Source organism: Bos taurus, chromosome 2 (genome assembly GCF_002263795.3).
Source record: "Bos taurus isolate L1 Dominette 01449 registration number 42190680 breed Hereford chromosome 2, ARS-UCD2.0, whole genome shotgun sequence".
Lineage (NCBI taxonomy): Eukaryota > Metazoa > Chordata > Mammalia > Artiodactyla > Bovidae > Bos > Bos taurus.
This window is the reverse complement of record NC_037329.1, coordinates 24,636,076-24,655,842: the sequence shown is the minus strand read 5'-3', so window position 1 is coordinate 24,655,842 and position 19,767 is coordinate 24,636,076. Positions and strand designations below refer to the sequence as shown.

Below are 19,767 nucleotides of genomic sequence, written 5' to 3'. Positions count from 1 at the left end.
AGCACCAAGAATAATAGCTGACACAACGGCAGGCACTCAGTAAATATTTGTTAAGGGATCAGTAACAGGTACACAAATCACTAAATAAACAAAAAGTTAAGCAATTTTTAACTCTATAAAAAAGTAAATTATGAACAAGTGTTTTTGTCATATAAAAATAGAAAACATTACATGATTTGGCAGAAAATAAGCAATTTAAAGTTATAATAATGTAGATACCGAATATTAATTTAATGACAATTATAAATATACATTATAAATATAATGACAATTATAATATGATAAGCATGGAGGGAGAAGAATGGGAGAGGAAGTAAAATACTTCAGCTGCTATAAGAGAAAGTCAATAGTGTCTAGAAGCAGCAGTACAAAGATATGAAGTATTTCTATACTTTATGAAAAGTAAAGATATGAAGTATTTCTATACTTTACTTTTCATAAAGTATAGAAATACTTCTATTCATGAAAAATGAATAGCTAGAAAAGTTACAAGAGGTTGCTTCTAGGAAAGACAAGGATCAAAAGATCAAAGGACTGTTGGTTTGCTTTTGGTTAAGCATTTCAAATGTCCTCATTTGGGAATCTGACTAAACCAAGCCACTGCTGCTGCTGCTGCTAAGTCGCTTCAGTCGTGTCCGACTCTGTGCGATCCCATAGATGGCAGCCCACCAGGCTTCCCCGTCCCTGGGATTCTCCAGGCAAGAACAATGGAGTGGGTTGCCATTTCCTTCTCCAATGCATGAAAGTGAAAAGTGAAAGTGAAGTCACTCAGTCGTGTCCAACTCTTAGCAACCCCATGGACTGCAACCTACCAGGCTCCTCCGACCGTGAGATTTTCCAGGCAAGAGTACTGGAGTGGGGTGCCATCGCCTTCTCCAACCAAGCCACTAGCTTACAGCAAAGGACTGTTGGTTTGCTTTTGGTTAAGCATTTCAAATGTCCTCATTTGTGAATCTGACTAAACCAAGCCATTAGCTCTTTCAATAAGGATAGAATTAAATTTTAAATTGTTTCCTTTGTTGTATTCTGAAAAATATCATTGAGGTTATCACAGCAAATGCTCTATCAGCCAACATAAGAAGTAGCCCAAAGGTGGACACATTCTTACTAGCTGGTACTACCAAAAGCACCTAACCAGTATAACCCCAAAATAAAGTCATGTTCTCTCTACATGCTATAAAAGTCATACCTGAAAGGTTCCTGTGTTTACACCCTGGCTCTAAACTTATTCACTGTGAGTCCTTCAACAATGCCATTCTCCTCCCAGGCCTCTAGATATATATCACATATCTATAAAATGAAAACTACATAATCTTTGACATTTCAAAATAGGCATGCAAACAGGATAAACAAAAAATAAACTGTATGATATTGAGTGGATTGTACTAATTCTAATCAATTGCTTCTTCTTCTCAAAATTCTTCAATGTATAACATAATCTGACACATTTACCAAGATACGAAAACCACGAGGGTAAAAGACAGGCAGGAGTGGAGAAAGGCACAATGTTGGCAAGACTACTGCAGCTGGAAAGAGGGATCAATACAAGGAAGTCTAAAAATAGAATTTAAGCAACTGATAAGTGAGCAATTAACTAGAATGAGTGCCAAAGGTATGAGAAACATACAATGGGAACCAAAAATAAATGATTCATTTTGAGGATAGATGGCAGGGAGTTGGTGAGAGGAAAAAGAAAATAATGTTCAGAACAGGCCTTGAAAGCAAAATTCAGTTTTAACTGCAAATTGAGAGAAAGGGTATTTCAGGCTGTAAAAAAAAAAAAAACCCAAAAAACAGAAATTTTAAAAATGAATTTCTTTCTTTTTGGGTGGAGGCGGTTGTTGTCTGGAGAAAGATAACAAAGAGAGGGTATATAAAGATATGTAGAAGTGATATAGAAAGGCAATTTGAGACCAGATAGTGGAAGACTTGGAATGCTAAAACAAAGAGCTGGAACTTTATCCTATGGGCCATGGGATACCATTGAAAATTTTAGGAAGTGAGAGACATGATCTGACATGTGCTTTCCCCAGCAGCAATGTGAAAGATGGACTGGAGAAAAGATAAGCTGACTGGGGGCAGGGAGACCAAGTAGTGGCTACTGCAAAGATCCAGAGGAAAGAGATCGAGGCCTGCACCAAACAGTGGGAGTGAAAATGAAAACACAATGGGGATTTTCACCCATTGCTAGAGGCTTTTTGTTTTATTTATGGTTTTAATACTGTCAATTCACACCATTCAAAATAAGAATATACAATGAAAAAAGTCTTCCTCTCACCTCTTCCCAGTCATTCAATTCCTCACTCCAGAGGCAATTAATTTCTCACACATGCTTCCAGAGACTTTTTATGTGCATAAACAAGTAAATTTTATATATAAGAGAGATATATAGAGAGACGCCAATATGCACGCATGCATGCTAAGTTGCTTCAGTTGGTCTGACTCTTCGAGATCTATGGACTGTAGCCCATCAGGCTTCTCTGCCAGCAAGAATACTGGAATGGGTTGTCATGCCCTTCTCCAGGAGATCTTCCCAACCCATGGAATGAACCCATATTTTTTACATCTATCTCCACCAGCACCACCTGAGAAGCCCCATATATGCCAATGTTGCTGCTGCTGCTGCTAAGTCGCTCAGTCGTGTCCAACTCTGTGCGACCCCACAGATGGCAGCCCACCAGGCTCCCCCATCCCTGGTATTCTCCAGGCAAGAACACTGGAGCGGGTTGCCATTTCCTTCTCCAATGCATGAAAGTGAAAAGTGAAAGTGAAGTTGCTCAGACGTGTTCTACTCTTAGCAACCCCATGGACTGCAGCCCATCAGGCTCCTCCGTCCATGGGATTTTCCAGGCAAGAGGACTGGAGTGGGGTGCCATTGCCTTCTCCGATATATGCCAATATATACATACAAATATGTATGATTATTCTTATCCATGTCTTTTTAACACAAATAATAACATATTATTCACATTGTTCTTTACATTTTGCTTTTTCACATTCAGTCCTTTAAAAAGGTGATTCAGCTATACAGCAAATACCAACACAATACTGTAATTATCCTCCAATTTAAAAAAATTAAACAAAAAAAGTAATTTAGCAATATATAAATACATACCCACAAATATATATATATATATATATATATATATATATAAAGAACTATCAGTCAGTCAGCTCAGTTGCTCAGTCGTGTCTGACTCTGCAACCCCATGGACTGCAGCACACCAGGATTCCCTGTCCATCACCAACTCCAGGAGCTTACTCAAACTCATGTCCATTGAATCAGTGATGCCATCCATCTCATCCTCTGTCATTTCCTTTTCCTCCTGCCTGCAATCTTTCCCAGGATCAGGGTCTTTTCCAATGAGTCAGTTCTTCTCATCAGGTGGCCAAAGTATTGGGAGTTTCGGCTTTAGCATCAGTCCTTCCAATGAACATTCAGGACTGATTTCCTTTAGGATTTACTGGTTGGATCTCCTTGCAGTCCAAGGGACTCTCAAGAGTCTTATCCAACAACACAGTTCAAAAGCATCAATCCCCACGGATTATACACTCCATGGAATTCTCCAGGCCAGAATACTGGAGTGGGTAGCCTTTCCCTTCTCCAGGGGATCTTCCCAACCCAGAGACTGAACCCAGGTCTCCTGCATTGCAGGCGGATTCTTTACCAGCTGAGCCACAAGGGAAGCCCATAAAGAACCATAAAAATGCTCATATTCATTGATAAAGACTCCTTTATCAATGGAATGAAAAGGGCCAATTTCTATAAGAAATTTAAAATAATTAAGAACTAAATATAAAACAAGAAAATATAAGAGATGGGTTATGGTGATCTGTGTTCTCTCACTTCACAATTGAGTTGATTTCTTTAATTAGCAGATATTAATTTTCAAAAGGAACAATACAAAAACATTTCAGTTAGTATTAACAAAATAAAGCAACTAAGTGTCCATTTGATGTTTTTAAACTATGGTGTTGGAGAAGATTCTTGAGAGTCTCTTGGACTTCTAGGAGATCCAATCAATCCATCCTCAAGGAAATCAGTCCTGAATATTCATTGGAAGGACTGATGCTGAAGCTGAAACTCCAGTACTTTGGCCACCTGATGTGAAGAGCTGACTCATTTGAAAAGACCCTGATGTGGGAAAGATTGGAGGAGGGAGGAGAAGGGGACGACAGAGGATGAGATGGTTGGATGGCATAATTGACTCAATGGACATGAGTTTGAGTAAACTCCAGGAGATGGTGATAGTCAGGGAGACCTTCGTGCTGCAGTCCATGGGGTCACAAAGAGTCGGATACAACTGACTGAACTGAACTGACTGAAGTGTCCATTTCTTTTTGTCGCAAAGGTGTCTGATATCTAATACCTGAATCTTTTTGCCAACTATCACCACTATATACACAGATTACATACAGACAGAAATACCAACACTCTTAACTTTAAAACTATCAGGAAATGGAGCAGCCTTAGCACGAACCACCAATGACACAGTAGCCAACAAGGAAAACAATTGCTTTCGTGGACATGTACTTGGAACAGGCTTTGCCAATATCTGGGGTTATAAATGATGCCAGAGAATCACTTACCCTGAGGTATTTTGCTAGTGTTTTTCCCAACTCTCCTAGTCTATTTTAACTGAAAGATAAAGTGCATAGCTCAGAGGGAAAAAACACAAGTCTTCTCAGCCACAAGGAGTCAGTACTTGACTTCTGCAGGAGACAGTTAACTAATTAACTCATTAAATTAGAGACAATTACTTGGCAATGTCACTGAGCCTGCTGCCTGAACAGACAAAACAGAAGAGGGAATTTAGAACTGAAACTAGAATCTACCCACAGTCAGCCAAAAGGCTAGAACATTTCCTTAACAAAGAAAAGCAGGTACCTCAAAAATGGGTGATATATTTAAACTAAAAATATTTTTTAAAATAAGAATGACCTATCTATTTTAAATAACTTCATTACTTTTAATGCTGATTTTAATTGACTGGATAATAATGCTTGCTGCTGCTGCTTCAGTCATGTCTGACACTTAAACAAACAAAAAAAGGAAACATGGCCTAAAGTAACACAGCTAGAAACAAGAAAAGGTTAAGTGGGCTTACTAGACTTTTTCTGCTAACCAAAATGACTTGCATGTTTACACTAAAAATGAAAAAAAGCAATTTAAGACAAACTTTTGGATCTCCTAGGCTAACACTTATGCTAAAAAATTAATATATTAATTTAGTTGCACAATATTGTTTCTATTTTGTTCCTATCATTTCAAAGACTGAACTAAAATGACTTGAAATGAAATTAGCCAAATATTATATCCATACTCCAAATAACTTTAGGGTTAATCATCTGCCATTTCAAAGATGTTTCTTAAGCAGTCAGTCATAAATCCTTCTTGGGCAAGAAGTCGAGAACACATAAAAGACATAGATAAGAAGTAGCTGACAGTATCAGAAAAAAAAACATGTGGTTTATTTTCTCAATTAAACTTTTTTAAAACCTAACTGAAGTGCTTTAATGTAAAAGTGCCCATAGCTTTGGCATTTCCAGAAATATTTTGAGTATAGTTCATATGTGTTTGAAAAAGCCTTGACATTCTGAAGCATGAGAAAGAAAATGGATCTTAATGAAAGATTAGAATCTTTATATATTTAATCAAAATCATTGCTGATTAAAGACAGTATGGTTTCATACACAGATTTATGTTATACTTTCACTGAACTACCTCTAGCTTCAAAAGAGACAATCATGTTTTCCAGAAATGTTCTATCAAGCCAACAGATCAACACATCAAGACCTCACGTGACTGTAGTTAACTGGATACTAATAACTCCTTTGCAATTTTACCAAATAGAACCTTAAGTAACCTTTAGAATGTATGCAACCAACATCACAGGTTAATTATAAAGCAGACTTTACAAAGAGTTTACATACTACATTTCCACTAAGGGAAGAAAAAAAAAAGGTTAACTTAAAATTCAAGAACACGTATGAGTAAATAGGCCCAAACAGTTTTAACAAGAACATGAATGAGTAAATAGGCCCAAATAGTTTTAATGATATAAATTAGCTGTTTAAATGGTGTAAGTTTAAACACAGAGATTTTTTATTTTTATATTTCTAAAAGATTTTCCAGAAATTATAAAGGAAAGTTCTGATAGGCTGTGACTAGAAAGTTGGTTACTTTTTAAACATTATACAGTGTGTCAAGATCAAGGATTTTCTTTTTCAGTATGCCCACCAAAACCAAGGTAATATGTCTAGAAGCACTTCTTATTAAGCCGAAAATCTGCTTTAATCTTTCAGGTTATTTTGCATTCATTTTAAAACATTTATCAAGTACCAACTTTGTGCTGGGCACCAGGCCTAGCATTAGGGATGCAGAATCAAGAAAACATAGTTCCTGCCCTCAAATCACTCAGAGACCATGGCATGATGGACACTGAAACTAAGGTCAGAAAAGAGGTTCTAATCTCCTGTGTTGTTAAATAGTAGAGATTTCTGGAGCAAACACACACTTCTCAGAGTCTCTTTAATGAGAAATTACAGAAAGGTAGAAGGCCCAGGGACGGGGGAGCCTGGTGGGCTGCTGTCTCTGGGGTCGCACAGAGTCGGACACGACTGAAGTGACTTAGCAGCAGAAGGCAGTGGCATCCCACTCCAGCACTCTTGTGCCTGAAAAATCCCATGGATGAAGGAGCCTGGTGGGCTGCAGTCCATGGGGTCGTTAGGAGTCGTACACGACTGAGCGACTTCACTTTCATTTTTCACTTTCATGCATTGGAGTCGTACACGACTGAGCGACTTCACTTTCATTTTTCACTTTCATGCATTGGAGAAGGAAATGGCAACCCACTCCAGTGTTCTTGCCTGGAAAATCCCAGGGACGGGGGAGCCTGGTGGGCTGCTGTCTATGGGGTCACACAGAGTTGGACACAACTGAAGCGACTTAGCAGCAGCAGCAGCAGCAGATCTTTTTTAAGGGAAAAAAGTGAGATCTTGAACATCAAAGTATTTGAAAATTATAAAGCTAATGCAGATTGACATAGTTAATCTAAAATGCTTAGAAACACAGAAAAGCAGCAGATCCCAGTTTTCCTCCTTGCATTCTAAATTTTTCTGCTTCTGCTCAAACATGAAGGAGTTACTAACTCTTCACCCTTATTCTAACCAAGGTTTCCTTAGGGTTGGCTTCTACTATTCTTGGGTTTATCAGAAAATCAGTCCTGACTGGTCTAGGCAGCTTCATCTCTGCTTATCCAACATGTGGCTGTAACATGAGTCAAAACAAACTGTTCCTCCCTGACTTTGTTCCAATTGAGATAAACTGACATTTTCAGATTGCAACATCCTTGCGATTTCTAACTCTCAAAGGACAATGTCATAAAATTTGGTAACTACAAATACCACACAGAGCATTTCCTCCACAGAAAAAAGAATTACATGAGCAAAGGAAGAGAAAGACTTCTACCACGGCAAGAGTTGAGCACATGAAGCTAATCTTGTTGTCCTTCACTATTACTGCTCTTACTCCTACTGCAAGCCAAATTTAGTCCGGAATGCATGCCCTTTCACTACTCAAGCACTCTATGTAACAAGCAAAGACCACAACAGATCCAACAACACAACTTTTGTTACAATAGTGCAATGTGGAATTCAATAGCAGAAATAATATTTTAATGAGAAAAAATAATTAATACATATAGCCACATCGATTTTAACAACTCTATGAAGCCACGTTAATTTTTTAAAACAGATTTTAATGAGTGACACAAGATTTTTCTGGTATTTACTAAAATCTACACACGCATTTTTTAGGAAAAGGCAGTTTTATACATCTAATTAGCGTTTTCAGTTGCATATTTCACTTACACTGGAAACAAAACCTATTTAATATTGCAAAAAAAATTTCTCCAGAAATCTGCCTTTCTCAGATTGTTTCATGAAATACTATCTTTTTGCGTTAATATGTGTATTTTTACTATCTGTTACATCAAGGCCTACTATCAGCTACCATGCAATGTCTAACAAAGTGCGGAGGTGGAAGACTCCAGTTACTCACTGAAATTAACAGAAGTTACCATAATAAGCTAAGTCTTTCAAAACAATTTAACCCCTAAAAATGGCCAAAAACCTTGGAAATAATGACCCCAGAGAATTCAGTAACTGGAACTAGAATGTTTCATAGCAGATTAAGTTGAATAATTTGCATTGTTCTTAAAAATACTTCAGTTTCTTGGTCTAAGTAACCATGGGAACATTCAAGGGGCATATATATTTACAAGCCCAGACAAATCACGTGTTTGATAATCAAGGTGTAGCTCCCAGGTGTATCGAATGCTTTACTGTTGGTAAGCCTTGATTACATAGCAAGATTTTTGCCATAAGGAAAAAAGGCCTTTTATCCTGGCAGGGAGCAGTGACAGATCAACAAAATGCAACGTAGGAACCGGGCCTGGATCCTGATTTTAATAAAACAACTTAAAAGAAAAAAAGAAACAAGCATGGAAACTACAACTCTGAATTGAAATTCATTTATTAAGGAAAAATTTTAGGTGCAGGAAGTATTGTGGTTTGTTTGGTTTGTTTTTCAGAGTCATCATCTTTTAGAGATAGACACTGAAGTATTTATGGATGCAGTGATAAGATGTCTGAGAATTGCTTCAAAATAATCCCCTGCAGCTGCAATATAAATGAAGCAAAATTATCCATGATAGTTGAAGATTCGTGACGGTAGATGGCAATTCATTATGCTATTTTCTTTAAATTCATATGTTTGAAATTTTTCATAATAAAAAAGGCTACCCCAAAAATGAGATGATTCTGTATGTACTACCATACCTGCATTGCCATACAATATTAAGTAAATAAGCCAAGTTGTATTAACATACATAAAGCAAGTCTCCTCCATTTACTATATAACCTTGAGCAGGTTGCTTAACCGTTCTGGGGCTCAGTTTTCTCATCTATAAAATGGGAATATTAATGGCACCTACCTTATAGAGTTGTCCTGAGAATTACATACAGTGATTTGTATAAAAAGCTTAAAATAGTCCCTACAACATAACAGTTAACAAACAATAGTACAGTTCTAGAAGCCATGGCACTGGTTTCAGTGAGCCATGTTTCAGAAATTTCAGCACTGCTAAAAGAGAGCTGAACAGAACAGGGAGATGATTTTTCACAAATTACAAACATAAAGAACGAATTGTAAGTCTCTCTTTCAGGTCTGCATCTTGGTATTCCTTGGTTGGACTACTATTCCTTCTCTGGTTAAGACAGAGCAACAGAAGGTTTAAATGAAAACTCTGCACATACTTCCAGTCTCCCAGTTTTTAATCATGGCTCTACCCCTTCTCAGGATCTATAGATTTGAGAGAGAAATTACCTTTTGTGGAGATATTTCTGATTATGGGGATTTGTGAAGATCTTCAGATGTATATTTTAAGAATGTAATTAATAATTAACTGATTACATGTACATAATCACAAGTACTTATTAGCATCCTTAGTCACTTTCTAGGTCTAGCACAGTTACCTGGGGAACACAAGGGACTGAGATCCTTTTCAGGCAAGAAAAGTCCTCAGCTCAGAAGAAAAGGAAAAGGACAAAGAACTAAGTTTTATCAGGTTCTCTGAGTGCCAGGCACTATTTACACATTATCTTATCCTTGTAATATCCCTATATGCTAGATGCAGTTATCCTTTCTTAAACAGATGAGAAGACAGACTCCCACAGAAATCTAAACACCTAAGGTCACTCAGCAAAAGGGATCAAAGAGGATTCAGATTCTGGTTAGACTACAAAGCCCATGTAAGGTTCTGGCTACTTTCTGTTGCCTCCTGGATAAAAAGGAGTCAACCAAGGCCCAGATCAAGATATCGTAAGAATGCTACGGACAGGAGGAAATTAAATTGGAACAATCACAGTCTACTCAAGGTAGAGTAGAAAATCCATGAGAAAGCACAGAAATATATGAGAAAGCTTACATTTCAATATGATCTATCTTTAAATACAATCAATTTAACATATAAACTGAATCATTCAACTTTCAAGGTGAAAGACCTCCGACAGGTTCCACAACATTTTTTTAGAAAAGAATCCAAACTCTTCTTCATGGTCTATAAACAAGGTCCTGCTTGGTGTGGTTCCTTCAGCCTCATCTCTTACTGCCCATTCACCCCCTCACTCACTGAGGCCTCAGGAGCACTGGCCTCATTTTTGTTTGTTGAACATACCAAATCCTATCCACATCCAGGCCCTTGCACATGTGGAATTCTCTCTACTTACTTTTCAGTTCTCAGCCCTGATATCACTTCCTTACGGGCCTTCACTGGCCACCATCTTGAAAAACGATCACCTTTTCCATCATTCTACTTATTGGAATTGTCACAATCCTGTGATTAATATTTCTTTTTTTTTTAATGTGTGGTCTTTGTTATTGTCTGTCTCACCCCTACCCAGAATGTGAGGTCATACCTTCATTAAACAGCTCTGTCGTACCTACAAACCTCGCACAGTACCTAGCCTATTTATTGACTGGTAGTAGGACATAGATCGGAGAAGACAATGGCACCCCACTCCAGTACTCTTGCCTGGAAAATCCCATGGATGGAGGAGCCTCGTGGGCTGCAGTCCATGAGGTCGCCAAAAGTCGGACACGACTGAGCGACTTCACTTTCACTTTTCACTTTCATGCATTGGAGAAGGAAATGGCAACCCACTCCAGTATTCTTGCCTGGAGAATCCCAGGGATGGGGGAGCCTGGTGGGCTGCCGTCTATGGGGTCGCACAGAGTTGGACACGACTGAAGCGACTCAGCAGCAGTAGCAGCAGGACATATATAGCATTTAATAACTCTAATGTTTTAATCTTAATTATTTTTTCATCTGTCTAGTTAATTCAAGGATAAAGTCTTCACTATGTTGCTAGCACGCCCTTAATGCCTAATACTTTTTTAAAAATAAGAACTCTATATAGTTTATGGCAAATATTTTATAAACTAAAGATAAAGGCTATTATCTTCAATTCCTATAGCCTGAAAAACTGGTGAAAACCTTAATCAGGGTGGCTAAGAAAACTATAGATCCCTTTCTGTGTGTCTCTTACTGGTTTCTTCAACCCAGTTCATGCTGGGGAGTCTCTTTTAACTTCATGTTCTGAATTACTACAGAGAAGGCAATGGCAACTCACTCCAGCACTCTTGCCTGGAAAATCCCATGGATGGAGGAGCCTGGTAGGCTGCATTCTATGGGGTCACTAAGAGTCGGACACGACTGAGCGACTTCACTTTCACTTTTCACTTTCACGCATTGGAGAAGGAAATGGCAACCCACTCCAGTGTTCTTGCCTGGAGAATCCCAGGGACAGGGGAACCTGGTGGGCTGCCATCTATGGGGTCACACAGAGTCAGACACGACTGAGCGACTTAGCAGCAGCAGCAGCAGCTGAATTACTAAGTTCTTACTTTTAAATTATGTACTTGCTCAAAATTTAACACATATACATTGAGATTTTGTTTTTATTTCCCCTGAATTCTTACCTCAACCCCGTTAACATTATCTATCCTTCTGTATATACACCTGTCTTTCCTCATTTATAAAGAAAAAAAAAGTGCTAGTCGCTCAGTTGTGTCCCACTCTTTGTGACCCCATGGAGTACAGCATGACAGGTTCCGCTGTCCGTGGAATTCTCCAGGCAAGAATACTGGAGTGGGTAACCATTCTCTTCTCCAGGGGATCTTCCTGATTGAACCTGGGTCTTCTGACTGCAGGCAGATTCTTTACCATCTGAGCCACCAGGAAAGCCCCAAGAATACTGGAATGGGTAGCCATTCCTTTCTCCAGGAGATCTTCCTGATCCGGGGGTCAAACCTGTGTCTCCCACAGTGCAGGCAGACTCATTTATAGTACATTTGAAATCCCTCTAAATCAGCTGGAGTAAGTCTAACTCATTCTTTTTAGTATCTGCTTAATTTTCCACAGTTGTTATTTCATAATTTTCCTACCACTGCCCTTTGATAGCATTTATTTTGTGTCCCCCAGCTTTTTTTTGTTTTTGAGGAACAACTGAGTGCTGACACTAACAATCTAATACATATATATTCTTATGAGTATTTTTACTTCTCTGGGATAAATATCCCCAAAATAGGATTGTTTCTTTAACTGGTTATCTTTTTATTTTAAACCATTGCCAATTGCTTTGCAAAGAGTCTTTGTTTCCACAAATGCACTGTGAGAGCACCTTTTTTCTCCACATTTGGCCTCAGTAGATATTATCATCTTTCAATACCTGATTCTCTTATTTTAACTGTAATATTGTGATACACTTCCTACACTTTGGAAAACATAGCCCTAACTCATATTTCAACAAAATAGAAAAGTCTCCTGCTAAAAGCTAATTCCCTTTTCAGCTGCAGGTTATTGCCAAAAGTAAATAAATACATAATATGTAAAAAAATATTTATTGAATAAAGGACATTTCTTTCAATTAAAAATTTATGTTATCATAAAAACCCTAAAGAAGAATCACTGTTTGCTTTACATTAGCAGCAGAATCTTCTACTTATTTTCTAATGTAAAATAAACAAGACAGAAAAAAATGGATTTTCATAATTTGATATGGGATACGATCTTCTAGTTATACTGGTGATGAGAAAAAGGGATAAAAATAGTATTTGATTTCTACATTGCCACACATTTTGGGTCTAGCATATATTATGCTACAGTCTCAACATGTATTGCTTTTATCATAGGATACACTGGTAAATGAACAACAGAAAAATCTATCAACTTAAAAAGAAAAAAAAGAGATCTTCAAAAATCATTCACTTAAAACAGTTTTTTGCTTTTGGGCAGCACTGTACGGCCTGCAGGATCTTCATTCCCCCAACCAGGGAATGAACACAGGGCCACAGCAGTGAAAGAGCCAAGTCCTAATAACCACTGGACCACCAGTGAAGTCCCCTAAAACTGCTTTTTGATAAACCTCAGTTCAGTTCAGTCGCTCAGTCGTGTCCGACTCTGCAACTCCATGAATCACAGCACGCCAGGCCTCCCTGTCCATCACAACTCCTTTGCCACAAAACACAGACCATACCAGATTAACTCTTCATTTTTAAATTTGCCAGGTTTATAACAAACAGCCTATGACATCCCTGTTGTCCTTACCTCACCTTCCTCTTCACTGTTTCCCTTGTCTCCTTTTGCTACTATATACCTCTGATGTAGCAGATTTGGGTCAATAATAGTGTGTGGCTGACAGAGGTAAAAGAAGACATAAATCCAGAATTGACGGTTTCAAGGGTACTAACAGTAAAATATTAGCTTGATAGCTGGTTGTAAAATTACAGCAGTCTAACACATAAGAATTCATTTGCTGTGCTCTAATTTTAAGTACTTGGGGGGGGGCAGGAAAAAGAATCCTAGTGAATACTATTGTTCTTTTCTTTTAATTAATAGAAAACGCAGCTTATCAAAATTTGAGAAATGATGAACATAAAAAAAAAACCTATTTCTCTATACTCAGAATCAAAATGCTTACTTACTCTTATCAACTCGCACATAAATGGACTTGCACATAAAATGGAGCGTCATTAAACATAGGTATAATATCACTTTCAAACAGGAGTATTTTGCCTTTTACAAAACAAATGACTGTTAGCCACACCAGCTAGTTGTGAATTTAGACAGTCAATGCCATAGTTCTAAATTTTCCAGAATTTTTCAATTGCATTCTAAAATTCAAAATTATATCTTCTTGTAGTCTTTAATTAGCTCAAATGACCCTGAATTCAAGTGACCCCTCAAATCCTACCAAAACAAAATTATATTAATCACAGAAAAATCTAGATTTTACTCTTTGACTTGACCCTTTTCTGTGACACTCTAAACTCCCATGAGGCCATTCTCCTTCACTTCCACTCCTCCTCCTTCCATTTCAATTGATAATATCACTTAAAAATCAGTCCTTTATTCCCTGTCTTGTTTATTTTATAATTAATTCTCCTAATCCAAGGTTTCATCTACCACCTATACAAAACTTGTATCTGACTTCAACTTATTGGGACACATGTATTTAGCAACTAAACTTTAACAATCCCCTCACCCAACTCCTCAAATAGACGCCTTATAAATTAACATCTGTCATAAAAATGCTAGATTCACTACTCTTTCCTTTACTTTCATATTTAATACCACATTCAATTGATTTCATCCCTTCCAAAGTCCCTAGTATCATCCTTCCATTCCATTTCCCCAGCCATCAGCCACTCCAGATCATTATCTCCCACATGAATTATTTCAATGGCCTCTTAACAGATCTCTCTACCTACTTTCAACCTCTCCACACTTTATCCAACATACACAAAGAGCTGCCAGAATTTACCCACTTCAATTTGCCCACTGAGAAACCCAGAGTGCCTTCCTACTGTTTCAAATCCAAAGTCCTTGGCCAAATGTTCTAGATAGTCACAGTGGAAAGGTATTATATTTCAGCACCTAAGAAACCAATTTTTTTTTCCTTTAATTTCTTAACAAACACAGTTGCAGTTAGACTTTTACATGCCTCTAGCTTTTAGCACGGAGAAGGCAATGGCATCCCACTCCAGTACTCTTGCCTGGAAAATCCCATGGATGGAGGAGCCTGGTAGCCTGCAGTCCATGGGGTCGCAAAGAGTCGGACACGACTGAGCGACTTCCCTTTCTCTTTTCGTTTTCATGCATTGGAGAAGGAAATGGCAACCCACTCCAGTGTTCTTGCCTGGAGAATCCCAGGGACGGGGGAGCCTGGTGGGCTGCAGTCTATGGGGTCAGAGAGTCAGACACAACTTAGCGACTGAGCATGATTTAACAGGGAAAATAATGCTATCTCCTAAGGTTGTTAAAGAATCCGCCTGCAATGCTGGAGACCCAGGTTCAACCTCTGGATTAGGAAGATCTCCTGGAGAAGGAAATGGCAACCCACTGCAGTATTCTTGCCTGGAGAATCCAATGGACAAAGGAATCTGGTGGGCTACAGTCCATGGGGTCACAAAGAGTCAGACACGACTGAGTGACTAAGCATGCAGAAAGGTTGTTATGAAAATTAATAAGATATCCTTACCTGAAATATTGTAAATTAACTATACGTCAGTTTAAAAAGAAAAAAAATTAATACCCGAAAAGACTAAGCCAATGCTCAGCATACTTCAGAATGATCAGTAAATGATAGCCATTGTCATTATTATTACATGACCACAAGGATCTAGAGAAATCAATTTGACTATCATACCAGAGGCTATAATTTGCCTTCATTGTTCTGGACTCCCTCAACCACAAGTTGTGGGACATGGGACAGGTCTCAAAGAGAGACTAGTCACGTTTACCTGTCCATTCAAGTCTGGGCTCAATTCTCCCCTTTAATTATTCATCATGTTAGTGTCTACTACTAAACTAAATACAAGTACATACATGACACACAGTAAATAATTCCCAGTGACTATTCCGATAAATATGTTAAGTTGCTAAAGAAATGCATAGTTAGTATGTATTTTTGCCTGCTATTGTTTCTAAAATATTAAAAAAACATGCATCTAAAACAAAACTGTTTCTAAATAACGCCCTATAGCTTCAAGTAACTATAGTTTGAAGTATTTAAGATATAAATTCAAAATCTATGTTACTTGCTAATAGCCCTCAAACTGATTCAACTAACTATATTCTATATCAAGCTGTTTCAGTTACCAGAAGGTAGTATCTATGTTCTGACCCTTATCAATAACTCTTGGGTCAATGCTTTACCATTACTGCTAAACATGTAGTTAATGAATTCCACAAATTTTCAGTATAAAAAGGGTATCATCAAAATAATGTGTAAAAAGATAAAATTTGAAAGTTTGCAAAAAGCTAGGCATAGTCCCAGCCCTCTCCTTTCCAAAATCAAATCCATATAGAATCACAGATTTTTTTCCCACAAGATTTTTAAAGCTGAAAGGACTTCAACTGCCATTTCCTTATAGCCCATTGAGTACTACATGAGAAGATGAAACCCACAGGTAAAACCACAAGATAGGGGCAGGACTGGCAATTGAACCCAGTGTTGCCAACACCTGGTCAGTACTCTGTTCAATAATAGTTCATGAAGCATTTCCACTGATTTTTCCTTTGCCTACTTAATTTAGAAAACAAAATTAACTACATCACATGAATTCCTCATGAAACAATTGAGCACATGGCGTGGTTAACACTGACATATTTTTGGTTATTTTCAAGAATACTTGTGAGAAATCAAGGTTTCAAACCACAAACAGAACATTTCTATTACAATTACTTTTGTTCTGGAAATGATGCTTCCCTTTACCAGAGTTTATAAAATTTAAGATTCTCATTTTCACTAACTGGTCATCTATACAGCCTCCTCCCCAACAATAGCTTAAGCAATCCATATTTCTCAGATAAAAATGTCATCTGCACCAGGCTGATGCACATGTTAGAATCTGTTCCTAATATAGAATCATAGACTTTTGGAGTTGGAAGGAACCTTGGAAGATCACCTCTCATTTTACAGAGGAAACCAACACCCAGCAAGGACCTGCCCAAGGTCAAAGTTGCTATACAAGCACAGGTCCAGAATAGACCCGTTCTCAAAAATTCTCAAAAGAATTCAGAAAAAATACAGTATTTGGTAGGTCACCTAAGCTTGTCTCCCTTTATATGTACTTAAACACAATTTCCTGCATGCAGAACTTCTGAAATTAAGAAATGAAAACAAAAAACTAAGTCAATTTTTTAAAAGTCTACAGCCAAGTAAGTCACTGATCATAAAAATTTAGCAGAACTGAAGGTGGATTCTTGCAAGAATCACATAAAGTAACATTTTGTAACACAACCCCCAAAGCCCATGGATATAATAAAAATAAATGGAGGAAGAAAAGACACACACAAATTAAGAATAACTATATTATTCTTATCTCTGTAACAAATTGCACAGAGTTGCTTAGAAGCAGGAAAACTTTACAAACATAATTTTCAAAGAACAAAGAATTTTAATCATACCTATCAACTGCACAAGTGTGCCAATATGTTTTGAAATTTTATTTTGGTCACAATGCTTAAAGGGAAGCTGCAATTTTTCTCCTTAGTGATTTTTTTTTAATGTCTTAAGTCATTAAAAAAACAATAATTTGAGGGAAATCTATTTAATCAAATCTTAATAAAATAAGAGTTATAATCTATATTATTTATTCTCATGTTCTGAAGGAAACATGAAAATACTGATAAAACATTCCTGAAAGCGAAGGCCTGAAAAGTACTAGACTTACACGTTCCCCCCACCCCACCCCTACCAAGAAGCAGCACAGGACAGAAGCCATTACCTGTAGGAATATGTTTCTTAACTCCTGAGGATCACCTCGCTTGGTTGTCTGTAAGGGGAAAAAAAAAAAAAAGCCAGTTAATGCTTCACTAGAGATCACATAATCTCTGCAGATTAGAGTTCACAGATGCTAACAATCAATGCTCTTATCTTTCACAAGTGCATCTAGTTGAAAACAAATTAAAAGCACTAATACTGATAACAACTGTCAAATTGGAGTTGTGCGATCACACGGTGGAAAGACAGGTGTGAAAAGCCTAAGAAACAGCAAATCTATCAGATAGATTTCCCCTGGGCTGGAAAGGAAGGGCCATGAGGATCAAGCCCTTACTTTACTCCACATCCACTAGCGACACAGTGAGCATCCACCCACCTTCAAACCAAGAGTCCAGCAAGAGTAGAAACAACAGCAAAGTTGGAACACCCAAATTAATCGCATGGCCTACTGGCCTTTCTTCCCGTGGAAAGCAATGCAGAATATAATTATCTCCACGCCTCTTTCTTTCTCCACCCAACCTAAAATAGTGAAAGCAGCTACAACGTTTCTAAATACTTTAGACATCCTGCCACCTGCAGCTCAAATGCCAACTGCTGCCCCTGGCTCCAGAGGCCCCCAAATACTCAATTACTCACCCCCTCCCCCACCACAATACACGGATGCCTTGGGTATCCCCGGCTTTCCATGCCACTTCCTCCCACTCCCTTTCTGATGCCCTCCAACTGCTGGCTCACAATCCCATGTACCTAGGGCAGGATACTCCTCCTCCTTCACGGACCAGTGGTCCTTACAAGCCCCTCCAACTCACAATCCCTCCTCCCTCCCCTCCCCCCGCCGGGCATCCTCTCCCTCCGGTCCAAGCCCCGCACAGTTCTCCCTGGAGCCCCAGGACACGCCATCTAACAATCAGGCCAAAAAGTCAATGGGAAGAGGTGAGGGGCTGCAGGTAGGGTCCCTGGAATGTCTCTTATGAAATAAAGGCAGCAGCAGAGAGTTAGAGTCACCTTGACCGCCATGCTGTGCTCGGAAGCCGGGGACGAGCGAGTGAGCGAGCAGGGCCGAGCTGTCAGGGCGCGCGCGCGCCGCCTCCCCGGCCGCGCCCGCCCTCCCGCTCGCCGGCGCCGCGCGCGTCCCTATGCAAATGAGCCCGGGGCGGGCGGGGCGGCTTGAAGGGCCGTGTCCGGGCCAGAAGCGGCTGGTCAGCAGCGCGGAGGGGGACCGACCTCCCACAGGGACGACCTCGGTGCCAAGCCGTGGGACTCCGACGCGCCGCGTGGTTGCCAGCAGCTGAGTAGCTGCCAGGAAAGCCCCAGGTCTCTTAAGGCCTCTTGGAGGGTGTGGCTTTGGGCGCCGACTTCAGCCAAAGTCGTTTTCCCTTGAGACTTACAGAAACACTTGAGGCCTAGATTGAGCAGGATTTCGAAGGATCAAAGAACGTGTCTCAATAATAACAACAATAATAATTGAATCGTTGACGAGAGGGAAATACTGACAATAAAACAGACAGGGGCTCATTTCTGGGGCAAACCTAGGTAAACATAACTTGAGAAATATGCCCTAAAATTGGCATGGGATGAATACACTTAATAGAGTGCCTCCTGAACTGTTGTAAAGCTTTATTAGTAGACTCCACCTTCCTAATCACCCAGATCCCTTTCTGGTTGAGGTGGGACACAAATGTTTAGGGGAAAAAAATCCATCTGCCAGGGCTGGCACTGAATCCTGGCCCAACTTCCTTCTCCAAAAACATTTCCAGCCCCATCCAAAAATAAGTAGCTCTACTTTGAACCAAAATAATGTCTCTCAAACTGAGTCTTGCCATTACCACTATATTGAGCTGAATATTGAGTCACTCAACAATTGTTTGCTGGGCATCTATTATATGCCAGATACAGTCCTGCTTATAAAGAATACAAAGATTAATAACATATAGTCCCTACTTCTAGTTTACAGGTGGGCAGTGCATCCCACAATCCCAGCTCTGTGTATTTTGTTTGTGTCTTTAAAGGAAGCATGAAAGTGAAGTGTTTGTTGCTCAGTCTTGTCCAACTCTTTGCAACACCATGGACTGTGGCCCACCAGGCTCCTCTGTTCATAGAGTTCTCCAGACAAGAATATGGGAGTAGGTAGTCATTCCCGTTCGTTAGGGAATCTCCCAACCCAGGGATCAAACCCCGATCTACTTCACTGCAGGCAGATTCTTTACCATCTGAGCCACCAGAGAAGCCCAAATAAAGCATACTCCCTATTTGAAAAAAAAAAAAAGTCTAACACTCCAAGCTTTATCTTATCTCATTTAGTGCAATAATCCCTCCTCCACCCTCTTTCTTGTTTCCAGTGTTGAATCTCACAAGAGGTTTCCCTTTTCTAAAGTCTCACTAATGGTTTTATTTCTGTTAAGTATCCAAGTTAATGGG

The 19,767-nt window shown here is 39.0% G+C and overlaps 1 protein-coding gene across 2 annotated transcripts in view; it reads right to left on the bottom strand.

Annotated features, from left to right (window-relative positions):
• Positions 1–18,431, bottom strand: part of SLC25A12 (solute carrier family 25 member 12) — a 98,623-nt gene extending 80,192 nt beyond the window's left edge. Inside the window, 2 exon segments of one of the 2 annotated variants that reach the window (NM_001101194.2) lie at positions 17,354–17,401; positions 18,355–18,431. In NM_001101194.2, coding sequence (NP_001094664.1) covers positions 17,354–17,401; positions 18,355–18,366 — 60 coding nt within the window. In that variant the 5' untranslated portion in view covers positions 18,367–18,431. 2 annotated transcript variants of the gene reach the window in all.
• Positions 18,432–19,767: the final 1,336 nt, after the last annotated feature.